We start from the raw sequence: 17,987 nt of genomic DNA on the forward strand, positions 1-17,987 counted from the left end.
GGCTGTCGGGCACCGCGCCGCGATAAAGGGGGCTGTCCGGTACCGCGCCGCGATAAAGGGGGCTGTCGGGCACCGCGCCGCGATAAAGGGGGCTGTCCGGTACCGCGCCGCGATAAAGGGGGCTGTCCGGTACCGCGCCGCGATAAAGGGGGCTGTCGGGCACCGCGCCGCCACTGCCGGCAGGGGAGCGCCGGGGGCGGGGCGAGGGGCCCGGTCACGTGGGCGGTCGCCCGGACGTGACGCGGGGGGGCGGGGCCGTGCCATGGAGCGGAGCGGGGAGCGCTGAGGGGAGGCGGCGCGATGGCCGAGCCGGGCCAGGCCGCCGTGAGTCGGGGCCGGGGGCGCGGGGCCGGGGGCGGGCGCCGGGAGGGAAGACCGGCCGCTGACCCGGTTGTTGCTGCAGGGCGAGAACGGCGTGGGCGGCAGAGCGGTCCGCGTGGGCACGCGTCGGAGCCAGGTAGGCGGCGGGGGGCGGCCGCTCCGCGCTGGGGAGCGAGCGGGAGCGGCGTCCCCGCTGAGAGCCGCGTCCCTGCTCGCTGGGGGGGCGAGCCCTGAGCCGGAGAGGACTCGGCCTGGCGGGGCGGCGGCGTGCGGGCTGTCCTGCCTGCGCTCTGCGAGCAGCGGCCGAGCTGCCTCCCGGCGGGCTGTCCGCGTCGCGCCGGGAGGCGCCGGGTGCTCTGCTTCCCTTCTCGAGAGCCCCGGAGAAAACGTAGAAATCCTTCTCCCGGGGCCCAAGTGGCGGTCTGCTCTAGGCAGCGTTGCCTTCGTGCAGGTAATGCCCTTCTAGGAATCCTGCTGTACGTTCTTCGATCTGCGGGGTTTACGGGGCGGTGGGCGGTGGTGGGGAACACCCAACCCAACGGCGGACGGCACCGGCCCTCCTGAAGGAATGTGTGCAGAGACACAGCGGGTATCTCTTGCTATCCAGATGCAGCAGGGAGGAGCCGACTCGCAAAGGGCGATAGGTGTCTTCAGGCCTTTGTTCCGCAGTAATCTTGTTCGTCCTAGTAGCAGGTTCTAGGAAGAATTCTGTACTTTGAAGAAGGGAAGAAGGCATTGCATGTGGATGTAAGGGAAATGGTCATAGGCTTGCTTACGTGTGTGCTACTGGTTTTTCTAACCTGAGGCTTTCGTGATGCCTTACAAAGGGAAGCTGCTACTCACACTCATTTTATATGTAGAGAAACTGCAGTCCTGAGAACAAAGTTAATTGCCCCAGGCTATTCAGTTCATTACAGGGAGAGAAGCTAAAACACGCTAGTCAGCTGTGGCTGCTTGACTCTACTGCTGCTTGCATGTGTAGAACGAAGTGATAGTGTCATGTTGTTTTATTGCTTCTACTATCATTATAAAAGACAATATTCTTCCTTTATTTTACTGCTCTAAGATATTTTTTTTGCTGTTTCTGCAGACTTAAGATATTACTTTTGTTTTTGTCTATAGAATTTCTAAATAGAGCTCTGCTCTTAAAAGTAGCTCACGTTTACCAGCAACTATAAATCTTCCGCAGGCAAAGTGAAATCCTACTGGCTCCTACCAAAACTTGAAGTATTGGTAGAATTCATGCTCTTAGAAATAGCAGGGGGTATCCAGTATGCCCATGACTTTTTCTTTCATCACTGAGTGACGGGAGGATGGTTTTGCTTGCCAGTAAACAGGCATCTTTCAGCAGTGGTATTTCAGATGTGGAACAAAGTGCCTTAAAGTTAGGTACGTAAATTCTGTTTAAGTGCAAGGGCAATGACTGGGAATAGCTAGTGACCTTAATGCACCTGGAAGTAGAGTGAGTGAATCCCAACACACAGTCTTCTGCTTCAGTCGGTTTTCCTAACTCAGTAAATTCTTTCTGTTTTGACTTGTCACTGCTTGGATCGCAACAGTGTTGGATATGGGGAGAGGCTGTTCTGCTGCTTAGATACAAACAATTATTTGGTGAAATGCTCCAGTCATGATATAGGTTTGTGTGGCTCAGAGGGTTTGTATGTATGAGCTGTTGTACTTGAAAGAAGTAGCCCCAAGTACTTACAGTTTAGAGAACGTAGCGATTGTATATGCATAACCATCAAAGAATGGCAAAGTTCTCTCTAGCTACTGTGTAGTTGATGCGCTTTTTGTATAGCGCTTTGCTTTCTGCTTTGTTGCAGCTGGCCCGGATTCAGACTGACAGTGTAGTTGAGATGCTCCGTGAGTTACACCCAGACCTCCACTTTGAGATTGGTAAGTGTTGTTTTTTTTTTTGGTTTCTGCTCTGGTGTAGATTGCAGTAGGAGCCAGCCAGTTATCTTTTTGTGCAAGATGTGCGTACAGAGTACTGTCAAGAGGAGGAGAATTTGTCCCGTTATCTAAGAGTGCAGTCTGAATTCATTTAGGCTGCATGGCTGAGCAACTGCTGCTGGTATTTTCTATGGAAGAAGGATTTCACAAGCTCGTGGTGATTGTGGCCCTGCATCTGTCATGCAGGTGACATTGTGTTGCTTCATTTGACAACTTGGTATCAATGTGGCTGCACTCTGGACTGTGTGTTGAGGACACTTTCCTGTCTGGGACTTGCGGTATTCAACAGCATAGAATAACCGGAAGTACGCTCTTGCACTGGAGAGAGCTGCTGAGTATCTGTTCACTGACACTCTGGAGAAAGATCTGGGCAATGTCCTTTCAGTTGGCCATTTCCAAAACCTGCCCTCTTTCTTTCTTTCTCTGTGTTTTTTAAGGACAGTGAAGGATGTGTCATTCTCACTTACCATTGTTGAGTGCAATGTATTCTTAGGAGTGAGCTGCTCTTGTATTTGTCTTGAGTCTGTGCACACAGTACACATAAGCGTGTAAGAGTGTATTGCTTGTTACACGCTTATGTAGATACTTTCAGTCTAAGCCTATGTGCTCTGACCATACCTCACACTTTATCTGTGCTCTTTCTGAGCAGTTGCCATGTCAACAACTGGAGATAAGATCCTGGATACAGCACTTTCCAAGGTAAAGGGTATCTTCTTTCTGTACTCACGAAGTAATTGTATTTGGTGGTATATTTGCAGATTTTTCTTTTGTGATTCATGTTCCTCCATTTACATGTAGATTGGGGAGAAGAGCCTCTTCACCAAAGAACTGGAAAATGCACTTGAAAGAAATGAGTAAGAGCTGAAAGTTTTTTTTTTTTTTTTTTTTTTGGGGGGGGGGGGTGAGGTGGTGGTTGTTCTATTTTTTTTCTTCCTTGTCTGGCATTCGTGCTCTTCAGACATTTTTTGCTTTGCTGCCTGTGTGATCTAGTTTTCTTCTGTTCTGCTACCTGTCTGGTTACAGAAGAAATTCTTTGCTAAGTCATTGTCTCAAGTCATTGTCTCTTTTCTTTCTTTTAACTCTACCCTGGAGTTAGGCCATGTATTTTGGAGTGGCATTGTGATGCTTAGTCTGCCCTGGTTAGGGTTTATTTTTTCCTGCTGTGATTTGCATTACATGTGTGTCAGAGTGGATGTAATACCTGCTTGGGAATACTTTATTTTAAAAAATATTTTGCTTGGTTGTGTGGATGTATTTTGTGTTAATGTATTTCATGTTAACATGGCATAACGTTTAGTGTTATTGTGTGACCATATTTTTTAAAATGTTTGTATGCTAAATATTTAGGAGAATTGGGCGTGAGCAAGTTGTGCCGCTTTCTGAAGTAATTTCTTTCTACAGGAGAACTCAGTTCAGATTCATGCTGGAGCAGAGATTACAGCTTTTGCTTTTTGTAATATCATGAGGAGGGTTGCTGTGGTGCTTATGGCTTAGTTAAAGTAGGTTTAAAAACAAAGATATTTTTCTGCATCTCTAGCACACAGGTATATGATAATGCATTTTCCAGTAAAGTCGGTGAAGAAAATACTAGAGGCTCAGTCATTTAAAACTGTTCATTGCCCTTGTGTTGAAGCTGAGGGTGTTTAGTTGGGCTATTATTTTCACTTTGAAGTGTAATACTAGCCAGTTGACTGGTTGCATACTGGTTCAATAAGTTTGTGTTAACATCTGTAGCGTCTTCCTCTGATTTAACCTGATTATTGTAATGTGTCTTGCAACACTGCTGGGAGGAAGGTTAAATCACAACACTTAATTTTCCAGGTTAGAAAAGATGGACAGAGAAAGGTGAAGTGGCTTTTCTGGAATGAAACAATAATTCTATAGTAGTTCTGGCTGTAGAATCCTGAAAATCCTCTCTCCTCCAAATTAATTCCCAGGGTGAATTTATACTTTTCTGTACATTACCTGTAGGTCTCTGGTGGGTACCATGTGACCCAACCATCTGTTCAGTGCTGTGATTACTGTCCTGTAATTTTTAGAGTTGACCTGGTAGTTCACTCCTTGAAGGACCTGCCAACTTCTCTTCCTCCTGGCTTTACCATTGGTGCTGTCTGCAAGTAAGTATGGGCTTATTCTTGATTCTCTGAGGGACATGCATTTTGCAGTGTGAGTAATGGTAGAAAAGCAAAGGCAGCTTATGTAGTCTTGGTTCACAGTTTGTTTGCCCTTTGATTATTTTCTGAAACAGTGGAACAACTAGATCTGTCCTAGTGTTCTGTAGCCATCGGGTTTACTGGAAATCCTTATTTTTACAACGGTGAAGAAGTCTTTTGCAGCTAGAGTCAGCTCCTTTGGGGATCAGTATCAGAACTGTTAACCTTAACAGCCTTCCATTTAAATGATGTCATTCTGCTCTTGCATTATTTTGCAGAAGGGAAACCCCACTTGATGCTGTTGTCTTTCACCCCAAGAACTGCGGGAAAACACTCGGTCTCCTTCCGGAAAAGAGGTGAGTAGGGAGAAGGGGAAGACAGTAAGGTGTAAAAATGGAAGAAATGTAAAAATGGAGAAACTTGTTGATATTTCCTAGTGACAAATCAATGAGCTCCTTACTTTATCCTGTAGTGGTTTTACACTGCCTTCAATTAACTTTCATGTATGTTACACTGAATCCACTTGCTAAAAAAAGCAATGCTGTCTTGGGAGTGCTGTAGACTGAGTCAGTTTGGCTATCTCCTACCACCTTTTGAGATGCAGCACTTTTTCAAGTGAGACCCTTTCTTACCTCAGTCTCCAGAGTGAATACCAGGTCCTTTATATTGTGCTCATTGTAGGGGAATGAATGCATGCAGTGCAGACAGGGTGTCTGGTGCAGCATTTTATCTTGCGTGGACCCGAACCATTCTCTTGTTCTCACCCAGCCAATTCTGGTTTCTTTGTTACCTTTTTTTGGCATCAGTTTTCTGTGGTTCTGCTGGGAGCATAAGTAGTTTCTGCCTTTGGAGTTACCTGACTAATTTTCTGTGCGTTTTAATAGAGATTATTGTATTCTTTTGCCCAAGACAGCGGAGTGAAATTACTCCGATTAAGATACCTACTAGAAAGGTCCCATTGCTTCCCCTCTGCCCTGTGTTAAAATTAAATAAAAAAAACTAGCTGTGATACAAATGTGATACAAATACTCACACTTCCATGTATCTGGGCGGTGTGAAAATCTTACCTGCTTTAGGTTCCAGATTACCAAGAAGAGTGAATAGTGCTCGTCTCTAGAAAAGAAATGCTTACTGTCTAGCGTTCTGTGTTGTCAGGTTAGACAACCTATTTTCAAAGTGTGTTTTTTTTTTTTTTTTTTAGTATATTGCCAGTGGGAAAAAAATGATGGGGGCTACGTTAAACATTTAAACCTCCACACATTTAAACCTTCTGTTTTAAATGGAAGTTTCATCAGTCCTTGACAGTCTCTTGTGGCTACTCTCCAGAAGCATTCCCTCTAAATCCGCTACTGGGAGTGGCTTGCCTGCATCTAGCTTCAGCTAGTTCTTATGTTAAACCTCAACGAGTGTTTTTTCCGTGTTCAAAGAAGGTATAAATCATTGGCAGGTTCTTGGATCTTCATTTCCATCCTAAGAGGAAGGAAAAAAATGTTTGTTTGCTTGAAACTTCTGACATCTCCAGATGGAGGTAAGTGCAGGAGTATTCTGGATTTCATTGATTCAATTTTCTCAACAGCGTGATTGGAACCAGTTCACTTCGTCGAGCAGCCCAGCTCAAAAAGAAGTTCCCTCAGCTAGAATTCAGAGATATTGTATCCTTTCATGACAAAATGTGGGTTCTGGATAAAGTTCCATGAAGGGTAATAAAAGTTGATGCAAAATCTAGCATCAAGGCTGATTTATACTACCTGACCTACAAGAACAACCACCTTCCTCAAAGGCTGCCTGCACTAACCTATTCTGAGAGGGGTGTAGTGCGTTCTGCTTTCTCATGATACTATAAAGAAAGGGCCCAGTCTTGATCTAGCCAAGATTCAAGATGTAGCTGAATTTCACATTTAGGGGTGTCCTAGAAAGTGCTTAACATGTGTCTGCCGTGTGTTTGTTGTAGTGGCAGCCAAGCGTTGATTGGTCCTCAGTACTTCGGATGTGATTTTGGGCCATCAGTTCAGATGTGGGCCAGTGTAGCAATGGTAAAAGGCACTGTTAACCTCAATCCTAGTAACCCAGTTCTTTGCTGTGCAAAATTACTTGGCGTCAGGTGCAAATCATGCACTGAAAGGAAGTGCATCTTTTGAGAGTCAGTGCTTGAATTAATATTTCATAATGCTCATCAGAATTCTATTTAAGGAAACAATTGTCCATTTCAGGACGGTATCCTGACCGATTCTAATCGGAAGACTGTTGGATTCTGTAAACACAGACAAGTTAATGTAAAGTGGTTGTAGGACTGTTTGCATGCTGTTTCTATACTTACTTAACCACTTTTGCAGAGAGGGAATTTAAATACCCGCTTAAAGAAGCTAGATGAGAACGAAGAGTTCAGTGCCATAATCCTGGCTGCTGCTGGGCTGAAGAGAATGGGCTGGGAGAATCGCATTGGTCAGGTGAGTGGCAAAGCAGAGAATGCCATTCTCTTCTGAGTCTGCCTGCTTGCCTTTTAGACCTTTTGTTTGTCTCATTGAAGACAAACATTTAGTTTGCTGAATCTGTTGTCACATTACCTTGAGATCTGATGTGGTTCAGGGAGGATTTGATTTGTTTGTTTCTCTTCATACGTAAATTTTTACCATGCGGCTTTCCACAGTGCAGTAACAGTTTGTAATATCTCCCAGCATTTCACAGTACTTGTGTGCAGCAACACAGCAGTGCATGACTAAGACTTTTCAGATTAACTAATGAAGTGTTACTGCCCAGGTGAAGGAAGGTGCTTCATCTTACCTTAGGGATGGAAACACCGAGGCATGGGAAGGGGGAGGTGATGTTTCCATGGTTGGGCGCGAAATCAATGGTAGAGGTGAGCACAGAATTCAACTCGTTTCCTATGTTCTGAAAAGTGCAATGTGATTTAACTCTGGTTTTACTTTCTTCCAGCTCCTGAGCCCTGAAGATTGTCTCTATGCTGTTGGACAGGTATGTTACAGCTTTTGTACTGTAAACCTGACTGTGTATGCAAAATGAGCAGCAGTATGACATGTCAAGTGGTTGACTGTGACAGTCAAATACTACGTTTGTGTTTGTTGCCAAAGAACAATTACATTGATCTCGTTGCCTAATAGGCTGCTTATGCACAGCTTGTGGGAAGTACATTAGTCAGCTTTATGAGCTTGTGTGGCGGGGGGCTGACTTCCATCAGCTATAGAAAGTGGTAAATGGTAGAGGTAATGTGTGGCGTGACTACACTGGGGCAACTCTGCAAGTATCAGGCAGGCTGTGGCTGTGGCGGAGTGAGTGTTGTGCTGTACTGGGCTAATTGTGCAGAGCCACTGCAGTATTTGCACTGTTACACTCCCTTACACACAGTGTCCTAACTCTGGCTGTGTGGAGCTGAAACACATGCCGTGGGGCACACTGTTAGTGCTCTTGTTTCTAGGCAAACTGTTCCAGCACATGCTGGTCATGTAGCTGAGTTTACAAAGTGTTGTACAGCTGGTATCAAACTTGAGAAACCTGAGCTGGCTGTGCATTAGTGATTGCAAGCGTCATTATGTGATGCAATTATTCCCTGGTCTGGGTGAATTCCCAGTGCGTGAACAGGAGTCATAGAATCCTAGAATATCCCGAGTTGGAAGGGACCCACAAGGATCATCGAGTCCAACTCTTGGCTCCACCCAAAAATTCAGACTATATGACTATAGGCATAGTCCAAACGCTTCGTAAACTGCGACAGGCTTGGTGCCGTGACTATGTCCCTGGGGAGCTTGTTCCAGCCACCCTCTCAGTGAAGAACCTTTTCCTGATATCCAAAGGAAAATATTTTTCCTGACATCCAAAGGAAAGTGACACGCTGAGTCAGCGTGTTACTTACAGGTTGGAAGCAATGGTTTGAGATGACAGCTTTAAAATAATTCCAGAGACTGACAGCACCAGAAGTAGTCACTTAGATGAAACTGAAAAATCAGCCTGAAATAGGGATTTTCTTTATCATGCTTTTGTCTTATACTGTGCACTTCCTTTTTCCTCCTGGTCTTGTTTTCAGTTTGGGAAAGAAGTGGTTTGTTACCGCTATACGTTCAGCACTTTGATGTTTATCTTCAGAACAGGTTGTCGAGCTTGGATTTGTGACTTGGAAGTGACAGTAGGGCAGGTATTTATATAGATGCAGTCAGAAGTGGGGTATGGTTTGAGGGCAGGAAGAGATGTCAGGTGACTGTGATCTTCAACATTTGGATAAAGTAAATTCTAGTCTTCCCCTTACAACAGCTGCTTTAAGTTGTCTTGGAACCAGTGGATTGTTTCCTGATTATTTTCTGCAAATTCTGTGATATGTCTACATCACAGTAAAATGCATCCAAGCCTCTGAATTCTGATTTGTGACCACTGCTGAGTGTGCACAGAGATGCCTAAGTCGAGGATTTTTTTGTTGTTGTTATCTCCTTATAGGGGGCCTTAGCGGTGGAAGTTCGTGCCAAAGACCAAGAAATATTGAATATGGTATCTGCCCTGCACGATGGAGAAACCGTATTATGCTGCATTGCTGAGAGGGCCTTTATGAAACGTTTGGTACGTGTTGCATCCTTGCTCTTCTGCTTGCAGCAATCAGTACTGCTCTGCTACAGGTAAACTGATGCCACACTTTCTTAAAACTGCTAGTAGAGCTTATTCGTGATTTAGGAAGTGCCCGAACAGTGAGAGGTGGGGTTTTGTGCAGCATGTACTTTTCAGGTGCTTCTGGTTTGAACGTGTCAGGGAGAAAACTCCATTGTCAACTTCTTTTTGTTCTAGGAGGGTGGCTGTAGTGTCCCTGTTGCAGTTAGCACCATGCTGAAAGATGGCCAGGTGAGGAATATTTTGTATTTATCTGGGATTATTTCTGGGAAACTGTACCAGTGTGTGCACATTCCCTGATACTTCCTTGAAGGCAACTCCAGCAGACATCTTTATGGTACAGTAGGGCAGATGGGGTTCTGACTCAAGCCTTCCAGGTTACTCTCTATAACAGGAGAATGAGAATGGGTCTGGTTACTGAGATCAAGTCTTTTAGAAAATACCCTTATTATGATAGTTTATTTTCCACCCACCTTCTCTAAAGGTAGTGTTGCCCTGTGGTCTGGACGTGTTGCTTTGAACTCCAGAAAATCTGTGCTTTTACACAACAGACTGTGATTAAGTAGGTGGGAAGTTAGAAAGAATGCAGCTTGTTCCTTGGAAGTTGCATCTTCTGTAGAAGGGATTACTTTTCTTAAAGCTCCATCATACTGCTATTCTAGCTGATCCTACTGGACTACAAAAGTGTTCCCTTTCAGGCTTGTCTGTGTATTTTTGCATGTTGCTTTTTTAATGTGGCATTAATACCTTCTTTCAAAGTTGTATTTGACAGGTGCAGTCTACAGTTTGGATGGATCTGATAGCCTGAAAGAGACTATGCAGACCAGCGTTAATTATCCACAACAGGTATGTAAAGCACATTGGGTTCAAAATCCAAACCTGAAGTTGAATGACAAAACCAGACCTTCTGAAATCTATTACTTTTGGTCTGGTTCTCCAGTGTATCAGCTTCAGTCCCTACCCCCTCCCCCACTGCTAAGAGTTCTTGGAAACTACAGCATACTGTTCTCAACTTCTTAGACCAGGGGTTCTATCTAGTTTTCTACATGGGTTCTATCTAGTTTTCTACATGGTTTAATTCATTGTCCACTCCTTCCCACTGCCTTACATTGATACATTTATGTTTGCAGAATGAAGACGGACCAAATGATGATGTGCAGCATGTTGGCATCACAGCCAAGAATGTCGCTGGTCAGGCGCAGGAAGCTGCAGAGAACCTTGGTGTTGAACTAGCTAGTTTACTTCTGTGCAAGGGAGCTAAGCATATCCTTAGCGTGGCAAGGCAGCTTAATGACGCCTGCTAAACCTGTAGTGAGGTCAGCAAGATTGCTACAAGTCTTGCTTCAGCCTTTGCAGCTGTTGTATCAGCCTTTAGAGGGATTTTTTTTTTAAACATTCACACCAGTCTTGCCTGATGTTTGGGCACAGAAAAACATGCAATAATAAACTAATTCCAGAGTAGTGATGCTGATCATGGTTTTTATATCTGAAACTTATTGAAAGATTTTTGTTGCTAGGGGGAAAAAAAAAGGTGTTTGCCTGTTGCGTTTAGGAATGGGGCACTGTACTGTCACAGTTAGTCCGACTAAAGTATTTTCAGTAATCACTGACTTTGTGTAATTATATATTATTTGGGCCTGTTCTACCTTCAGAAGCACTGAAGGAGGCTCCCATTACAGCATTCCTCATGGAAAATTACCACAGATGCTGTGTTCAAAATAATTCCATAGTTGAGTTATATCATAAATTATCAGATGATTTCTCGCTTGCCCCGAATGAATTATTAAGTACCTGGTTAGCTATCTCATCTCATGTAGATGTAATCTGAGATAGTCATTCATCCACTCTAGCCAGTAGCCTTTGAGCTAAAGTTGAAGGAAGTTGAACTATTGTGCCTTTCTCTGCAACTGCAAGCTACTTCCTGTTACTGTGGTTCACAGTTGAAAATGTCCTAATGTGCTACCATCTTGCTATCCTGGCAGCAGAGCTCATGCATTACAGTGCCTTGTGAGAAACACTGAAACAGTCTCTTACGGGGATCCTGTTCTGGAAACAAAGCATGGTTTATTCTCTATGTACTGTCCACTGAATGCAACAGCAGATAAATACAGCCAAAGTAAGCACCCAAGAATAAGTGTCTTTACGGAGCACCTCCTATTTACAGGTTTCGTGACCGAACTGGGGTAGGAGCGTTTCTTGCCGTTACTCCGGCTGACATAGCACACACGTGTCAGCTGCCAACGCTTTCCGGACCCACCCGGGCCCGTTCTTCGGAGGCCGCGAGCTGCGCAGCGCCGGCCAGCGGCCGGGAGGGCTGCACGCACCGGCGCTCGCCCCCTGCCCCCTGCCAGGCCCGGCGGGCGGAGCGGGGCACGGCACCGCCCCCCCGGCGGGACAGAGCCGCGGCTCCCCGTCCCACCCCCCGGATCGCAGCTCTCCCGGTGAGCAATGGGGGGGTGGCCCTGAAAAGGGCCTTTGTGTGGTGCGGGGGGGGCCGGCCGGCCGGCCGGCCTAGTACTCCTGGGACTGCTGCCCGCTGCCCTTCTTGCCAGCCTTGGCGGGGCCCGCGCTGCCGCCGCCCGTCTTCTTGGGCAGCAGCACGGCCTGGATGTTGGGCAGGACGCCGCCCTGCGCGATGGTGACGCCGCCCAGCAGCTTGTTGAGCTCCTCGTCGTTGCGCACCGCCAGCTGCAGGTGCCGGGGGATGATGCGCGTCTTCTTGTTGTCGCGGGCCGCGTTGCCGGCCAACTCCAGGATCTCGGCCGTCAGGTACTCCAGCACGGCAGCCAGGTACACGGGCGCGCCGGCCCCGACCCGCTCCGCGTAGTGCCCGCGCCGCAGCAGCCGGTGGACGCGCCCGACGGGGAACTGCAGCCCGGCCCGGGAAGAACGGGACTTGGCCTTAGCTCGGGCCTTACCGCCGCTCTTGCCACGGCCAGACATGGCGCCTCGCTATGGTGTGAGCTCCGCGACCTCTCTCTCGCAGCTCTGCGGCGGAATGAAGGGGGCGGCCCCCGCCCGGCTGCTTTATCGCCTCCTGCCGCGCAGGGCGCAGCTCATTGGGCGGCCCCGCGGCGCCTCAGCTGCGGAACGCCCGCCGGAAGGGCCCGCCCGCCGGCCGGCCGCCCCTGCCCGCCTTTGCTTCGGATCCATTGGCCGCGGCGACGGGCCAATCAGGAGCCGAGGCGCCAAATTCATACCGAGCAGAGACCGTTGGCGGCGCCGCGGGGGGCCTGAGGGCTGGGGGGGGGAGGGGGGGGCTGCGCCCGCTCGTCGGGGGAGCGCCAGCCGGTGAGGCAGCGGGAGGGGCTGGCCAGCCCCTCGTGTCACTGTTCGGAACGTGGCAGTTCTGTGGTAAGCCGTGGTGCCAGATAATGCTGTACAAATAAGGATGCGGGTAAGGGAAACCTAACTGCAACCTGCAGGGCCTCAGTGGCACAGTAACCCTGGGCTTTTACAAACGCCCGGCGTTATAACGGACACAGCGACCCCATCTCCACTAGCCTATTCTAGAGGCGCCCTATTCCGTGAAGGAACACAAACGATAAAGATGTTCCAAAATAAACCTTAGTGAAAACATTCCCAGTGGCTGTCAAAGAGGAAATTTCTGCCTGCTGCAGAAATTATCAGCCCCTAGCAGGGTAGAAGGACGCAGATGTACCGTGCGACCTAGTGTCACCGTGTGTCAATATTTTCAAGGCAAAGCATCAGAGGGGAAAGGGTACCTTGAGTTATTTTATTCTCAGAGTGCTCTGAATTTTGGGTATGATTTATAACAATATTCTATGTCCACTCTGTTCTGATGTAGCATCTTACAGAAATAGAAGTTCCTGTTTTCTCTCAGGGAACAGAAAGGCGCTTCTTAAATTCATAGCGGTTTCATCTCTTCCCCCCTTCCCTAAGCATTGTGCGTTTGAAAAAAGAAAAAAAAAAAAAAAAAAGGCGGGTTCCTTATTTCCCGTCTCAAAGGTAATCCCATTAACAGTGATGTCCGAGTAGCGTTGAATCTCTTCTGTCAGCAGAATTGGACAAAAGACCTTTGTGCACAAAAAAAGATTGTGATTCTGGACTGGCCCAGAGATTGGCTTGCCTGTTGAAAGGTGGCCTGATGTTCTCAGAGGACCAGAATAAGATCATTTGAATTATTTGGTCAGCAATTGGAGAAAGTTGACTGTAAAGTGCAACTCTTACCACTGACTCCTGGTAGCCTAGTCAGACATCATAAAACAACCGCACTAGTTGGTACCGGATTGAAAATGCAATCGTACTCCCCAGGACCTAGGTTTAAAAAAAAAAGAAAAAATTAAACAAAAGAGAGCTGAAATCTTACAGTGTTAGTTTACAGACTGGCATATTCCTCTCCAGATAGATTTGATGTGCTTTAAAACATTGGCTTGTTTCAATAACACTTGAGCTAAAATTTTTAGGTGTATAAAAAAATGAAAAGTGGAAGTCTAGCCAAAGTTCTCAGGTCAGTCTATGAGAATTGTAGCTATGTGTGGGGGATTTTTTATGTCTGTCTGTTTGTTGCAAGTCCTCCCTCTAAATGGAAATTTGATTCTCTCTTCTCTTTCCTAATAAGAATCTCTTTATCTTTGATCTGAGCGTGAAAAAGGAATAGTGGGCATATAAGCACTATGTCTTTCCAGAAACAGAATGTCTATTACATTAGGCAAGAAAGTTCACACGTTGAATGTAAGTAGCAGTGCTATCCGCAAGGCGTGTTATCCTTGCATTCTAAGTTGTATCAGAATGTTCCCACACCCCACTGTGACTTCAGATCCTTGAATTCTATGCCATATTTCTGCAAGGCCACCAACTGGAGATAACACTGGTACTGGTGTTATTTGGTATGACTGAAAAACAGGAACGTGGAAAAGGCTGTATTGGGTCAGAGTGACCAGGCAAGCACATGGTACTTTTTCCTAATATTTTTCTAGCATCCAGCAATTCGTGCTCTGTGGATTCTGTCAAACTAACTTAGGGACTTTGTACTTAATAGCTCTCAGTGAATGATTTTCGGGGGCTGGGAGGAAGGGCTGCTTCCTCCTTGAACTGCATAAACCTCAGATTCTCAAGCTGCACATCTCAATTGCATGTTGTGTGAAGAGTCTGACGCTTTACTTCCCTCTTTCACCCTTGAAACTCTTGAGACTGATTTGGATCTGCTTTTACCACAGAGTATATTTCTTTGTTGGTGGGACCGTTTGTCTGACCTGGATGAGTAGCAACAGGAGAGTGAGATTTCGCTCGTGGGTGGGTCCAATCAGCTTTATAACAAAGTTAATAAGTGTCATGTTATTGCACTCGGTGTATTCGCCATCTTCATCCATTCCACTTCTCACATCTACTATGTGCAAGATCTTTACTGCCTAGGGAAAGAAATATTGCATGCTATTTCACCAGCTGTGTTTGGTGCTCTTTGCTAGATCTGTTTTGCTCTACTATCCCAGTAGTTTACCTCGTACTCTTACTTTAAAAAAAAAAAAAAAAAAAAGGAAAGGCTAGGGATGGTCCTGGGACCACTGCTGTGTACGGTTATTTTAAAAGAGCAATTATTAACATAGTTGAATGACTGTGAGAGACAGTGACTGGACTAAGTAGAATGTGTTCTGGATTTGAGCCAGGAAACAACCACTGAACCCAGAAATTGTCTTCCCTCACATCCTGTTGTTCTTGCATGTAATTGCTGCCTCAAAGCAGGTCTGGATTTTGAATGTTTTCCTGGTATTACCTTCAAAATGTATGTTCCCAGGGCTGAGAGGCTCTTAGTTTTGAATTTGGAGTAGCTCATCTCCAACTTCCCTGTACTAGGATCGAGCCTAAAAGGAACATTAAAGTCTTAGTCCAGATAGAGCAAGGAAACAGTGATATCTATGTAAGCAGATTTAGATCCCAAGCCAAGTTGCTGGGAAAGAAATCCATTGGTGGAAAAAAAAAAAGCAGGAATAATCTGTTAATACTTAACAACGGCTGCTGATACCTGGTTCCTCAGACCGGGCAGTCAGAAGAAGACACTTCCCCCCCCTTCCACCCAATGTATGCATAAAACTGTAAAGGTTTTAAAAAATAGAAGAACTGAATATATGTGGATATGATCACAAACATGGACAGCATTATGGCACAGTGTCACAGAATGCTTGCTTCTACGAAACTTTAGCAGAGCCTACTGCAACAGCATTAAAAGTGGTCTGTATCCTTTCCTCTGTCTTGGAGCTGAGAATAATCATATTCTAACAGTACTTATTTTTTTTGAGAAACCTGTACTGCTTGACTCAACCACAAGTAGCACAGCAGGCCAGATTTTAATTATACAACCTACCTCGATAGGTTTTAAAAAGAGTACCAACCAACACCTGTTCTTGTTTCTCAGCTGCTATTGGAGACAAAAAACACCATCTCTGGTACCATTAAAGGTCACTCAGGTACATTACCTTGGCAGCCGATGGCGGGGACAAGGAATGACATGGAAGAGTTGAGGCAATGAGTAGAGGAAATTGAGCACTTGTGGGATGAAAAAAAGCAGCATTGTTTTGCTGAAGTGCCCCAAGATGCCCACCACAGCAAAGGTCATGCCAGCAAAGTAGCAGAAGGTGTCCCCAACAAACACTTGGGATGGGTACCTGCAATCCATAGGGCAAAAGAGCAAAGGTTTGTTATGATCACAGTTTCTAAGAAAATGACTTTATAATCACTGAATGCATTCCTAGGTAGCAGGTTGGGGGGGGGCAAGAGAGACGTTAAGCCTCAGCTGGCTTCTTCTCAGATACTGAAGACAACTCCTTGTCTGCTTAAAAGAAGCATAGCGATGCTTTTATGTGATGCTATCATATGTAACTGCTACCACTGTAGTCTACAAAACTCTACCCGGGAGACCACCACCAATCCACACAATGAAAACACCAATTGCAGGTATATATGCTAAAAACTATCCTGCAATGTGACTTGCAGAGAATACAACGTATAAATAACAATAGTGAGATGTGAGGTAGAGTATTCCATGCATTTTAGTGATTTAGTGTGATCTGAATTGTTCTAGTACAAACAAAAGCTACCAGTGGATTGTTGCTTTGCATTCATAGTTCTGGCAAGAAGCTTGTCTATACTCCACTATCCCGCTTGCATGTTGGTAAACGTTTTTGTTTACAGAGGGTAAAAGTAAAGAAAGTACATTTCCAAAGAAATGCTGAATGTCCATCCTCTTACCAGTTGTGGTAAAACAGCCCCAGCGTGGTAAAAAAAAAGGGAATCATAAAGTAGAGAGAAAAAATGTGATCATCATGATAATCCCCTAAAGAAAGAAAGAAACAAAATAAGTTTGTTCTAAGACAGGACTAGGTTATTTTTAACACCAGCTAAAATCTAGGATTCTATTTCCCTTTGCTTTTTTTGTACCGGCTAAGCATGTCATTTCCTTACCGTTTAACTCTACAATGTTGAATACGATAATGGAAGCAGCAATCACCAGAGACTGCCCTGCTTCAATTCCATTGATTCCAGCAAGAATGTTGATGGCGTTAGTACAAAACACTGCTAGCATACCCATGTACACATAGTAGAGGATACCTGTAGGTAAGAGTGAGCCAAATACTTTAGCATTCATATTTGAAACAGGCTCTAGTCCAATTTGCTTGAAGCTTCCTGCTTTGTATGACAATCTATTATCTGGTGTCTCGGTAAATTTTGAAATCAGTCGCTTTCTAACAAATAGCTCCCCTTCCCCTGAATCTTATGTGTACACACATGTATAGCATGGCAAATTTGCAACACGACAGCTGCCTATCGTGTCCTGTTTCTGTGCGTTGGTGATTGTGATATTGGCATCTGACACTGTTGTACTGCCAGAAACCTGGAAAAATGTATGGTGCCTATATATATATGCATAGTTAGATGCATGTTGGACCTCTTGATGGATATTCTTGCCACTGTAATAATTAGTTGGTGATGTGCCCTCTCACTGTTTATTTAGCAAATCCTTCACGGGTTTCCTCTGCAGCACAGGGATTTCAATCTGCTGTGTGTTAAAGTTTCAGATGAGCCCCTCCATTTGTCACTGACTGCTTTGATGATGGCCTTCCGTGATTCATAACTTACCCAGGTCCAAGTGCATGCCCAGTAGAACCCGGAAGGGCTTAGGCACCACAATGGTCGTGTTCCCAAAGTTGGTGAAGTACACCATGAGCAATGGGAGGGAAGCCATGGTAGGAAGAAGGAGCTTGTGGCGCCAGCGCAGGTTCAAGACATCATCTGCAAAGCCCAGGAAAATCATGCAGCAAATGGCAAGGAGCGAGCCGATGAGCTCCACGAACTGAAGGACAGAGAACAGGGCTCCGATTACCGGTGGCCACTCCCTGCCCGTGCCTGCCGCACTCCTCGTGCCAGGCAAGCCCTACCTCATCGTAAGGAAAGGCCGCGCACTGATCCTCCACGAAGCACCGCAGGAAGGGCACGGGGATGAAGCAGAAGAGGATGATGAGGAACACGGCCCCGCTGATCACGCCCTGCGCCTCAGGACTGAAAGGAAGGGGAGGCCGGCAGTCAGCCGGGCCCGGAACGGCCCCGCACGGTTCGGCGGAGCGCCGCTACTCACACGGGCTGCCGGGAGGCCTTGTTGAGGTCCTCGCCGAAGAGCCGCGCCGCCAGGAAGCGTTCCTTGAAGGCCGGGATCAGCGTGAGCGTGGCCACGAAACCCAGCAGCGACCCGCCGAGGTTGATGCCGAGGGGCACGGCGGGCCACGCCGCCATGGCCGCGGCAAGCGCTGCCCCTGCCAAGGGCGAGGAGCGCCTCCGGCCGCACCTCGCCGGCCGGACACGAGAGAAGGAGGCGCCGCGTGCGCGCGCACCTCCTCCGGCGCGGGAAGCGCCATCTTTGGCCCTGGCAGGAGCCGCCGACGGGCGCGGGACCCCGCTCAGGCGCCGGGAGCGGGGTCGGCGCCGCTTTCGGTGACGCGA

General features: G+C 46.6%; 3 protein-coding genes across 4 annotated transcripts; 1 reads left to right on the forward strand and 2 right to left on the reverse strand.

The window, feature by feature from the left end:
* Positions 1-211: 211 nt before the first annotated feature.
* On the forward strand, positions 212-10,496 carry HMBS (hydroxymethylbilane synthase). 2 transcript variants are annotated; one of them, XM_035555643.2, is made up of 14 exons: positions 212-324; positions 404-457; positions 2,145-2,217; positions 2,924-2,973; positions 3,073-3,128; positions 4,314-4,391; positions 4,706-4,783; positions 6,004-6,079; positions 6,761-6,874; positions 7,362-7,400; positions 8,871-8,990; positions 9,213-9,266; positions 9,795-9,881; positions 10,166-10,496. In XM_035555643.2, the coding sequence occupies exons 1-14, from the start codon at positions 301-303 to the stop codon at positions 10,337-10,339; spliced, it is 1,077 nt and encodes a 358-aa protein (XP_035411536.1). In that variant the 5' UTR covers positions 212-300; the 3' UTR covers positions 10,340-10,496. The 2 variants fall into 2 exon arrangements, with proteins under 2 accessions (XP_035411536.1, XP_035411537.1); XM_035555644.2 differs by lacking the exon at positions 4,314-4,391.
* A 578-nt stretch (positions 10,497-11,074) lies between these two features.
* On the reverse strand, positions 11,075-12,056 carry LOC118252406 (histone H2A). Its single transcript, XM_035555645.2, has one exon. The coding sequence runs from the start codon at positions 11,976-11,978 to the stop codon at positions 11,547-11,549; it is 432 nt and encodes a 143-aa protein (XP_035411538.1). The 5' UTR covers positions 11,979-12,056; the 3' UTR covers positions 11,075-11,546.
* A 701-nt stretch (positions 12,057-12,757) lies between these two features.
* Positions 12,758-17,888, reverse strand: DPAGT1 (dolichyl-phosphate N-acetylglucosaminephosphotransferase 1). Its single transcript, XM_035555711.2, has 10 exons — positions 17,626-17,888; positions 17,429-17,549; positions 17,130-17,343; positions 16,455-16,601; positions 16,242-16,326; positions 15,470-15,658; positions 14,770-14,857; positions 14,252-14,407; positions 13,227-13,313; positions 12,758-13,072 (listed from the first exon to the last, which is right to left on the reverse strand). Exons 1-9 carry the CDS (start codon positions 17,778-17,780, stop codon positions 13,248-13,250), a joined length of 1,221 nt encoding a protein of 406 aa, XP_035411604.1. The 5' UTR covers positions 17,781-17,888; the 3' UTR covers positions 12,758-13,072; positions 13,227-13,247.
* Positions 17,889-17,987: the final 99 nt, after the last annotated feature.

Source organism: Cygnus atratus, chromosome 22 (assembly GCF_013377495.2).
Source record: "Cygnus atratus isolate AKBS03 ecotype Queensland, Australia chromosome 22, CAtr_DNAZoo_HiC_assembly, whole genome shotgun sequence".
Taxonomy (NCBI): Eukaryota; Metazoa; Chordata; class Aves; order Anseriformes; family Anatidae; genus Cygnus; species Cygnus atratus.

What these genes read in the sequence shown, in the direction of transcription:
- HMBS (XM_035555643.2), top strand. Translation starts at nt 301, where the DNA reads ATGGCCGAGCCGGGCCAGGCCGCC. An exon ending in GGTCTCCTTCCGGAAAAGAG is followed by an intron (nt 4,784 to 6,003) that starts GTGAGTAGGGAG and finishes TTTTCTCAACAG; the next exon opens with CGTGATTGGAACCAGTTCAC. An exon ending in GGGAGAATCGCATTGGTCAG is followed by an intron (nt 6,875 to 7,361) that starts GTGAGTGGCAAA and finishes ACTTTCTTCCAG; the next exon opens with CTCCTGAGCCCTGAAGATTG.
- LOC118252406 (XM_035555645.2), bottom strand. Translation starts at nt 11,978, where the DNA reads ATGTCTGGCCGTGGCAAGAGCGGCGGTAAGGCCCGAGCTAAGGCCAAG.
- DPAGT1 (XM_035555711.2), bottom strand. Translation starts at nt 17,780, where the DNA reads ATGGCGGCGTGGCCCGCCGTGCCCCTCGGCATCAACCTCGGCGGGTCG. An exon ending in AAGGCCTCCCGGCAGCCCGT is followed by an intron (nt 17,550 to 17,625) that starts GTGAGTAGCGGC and finishes CCTTCCTTTCAG; the next exon opens with TCCTGAGGCGCAGGGCGTGA. An exon ending in TCCTGTTGCTACTCATCCAG is followed by an intron (nt 13,314 to 14,251) that starts GTCAGACAAACG and finishes TTTTAAACCTAG; the next exon opens with GTCCTGGGGAGTACGATTGC.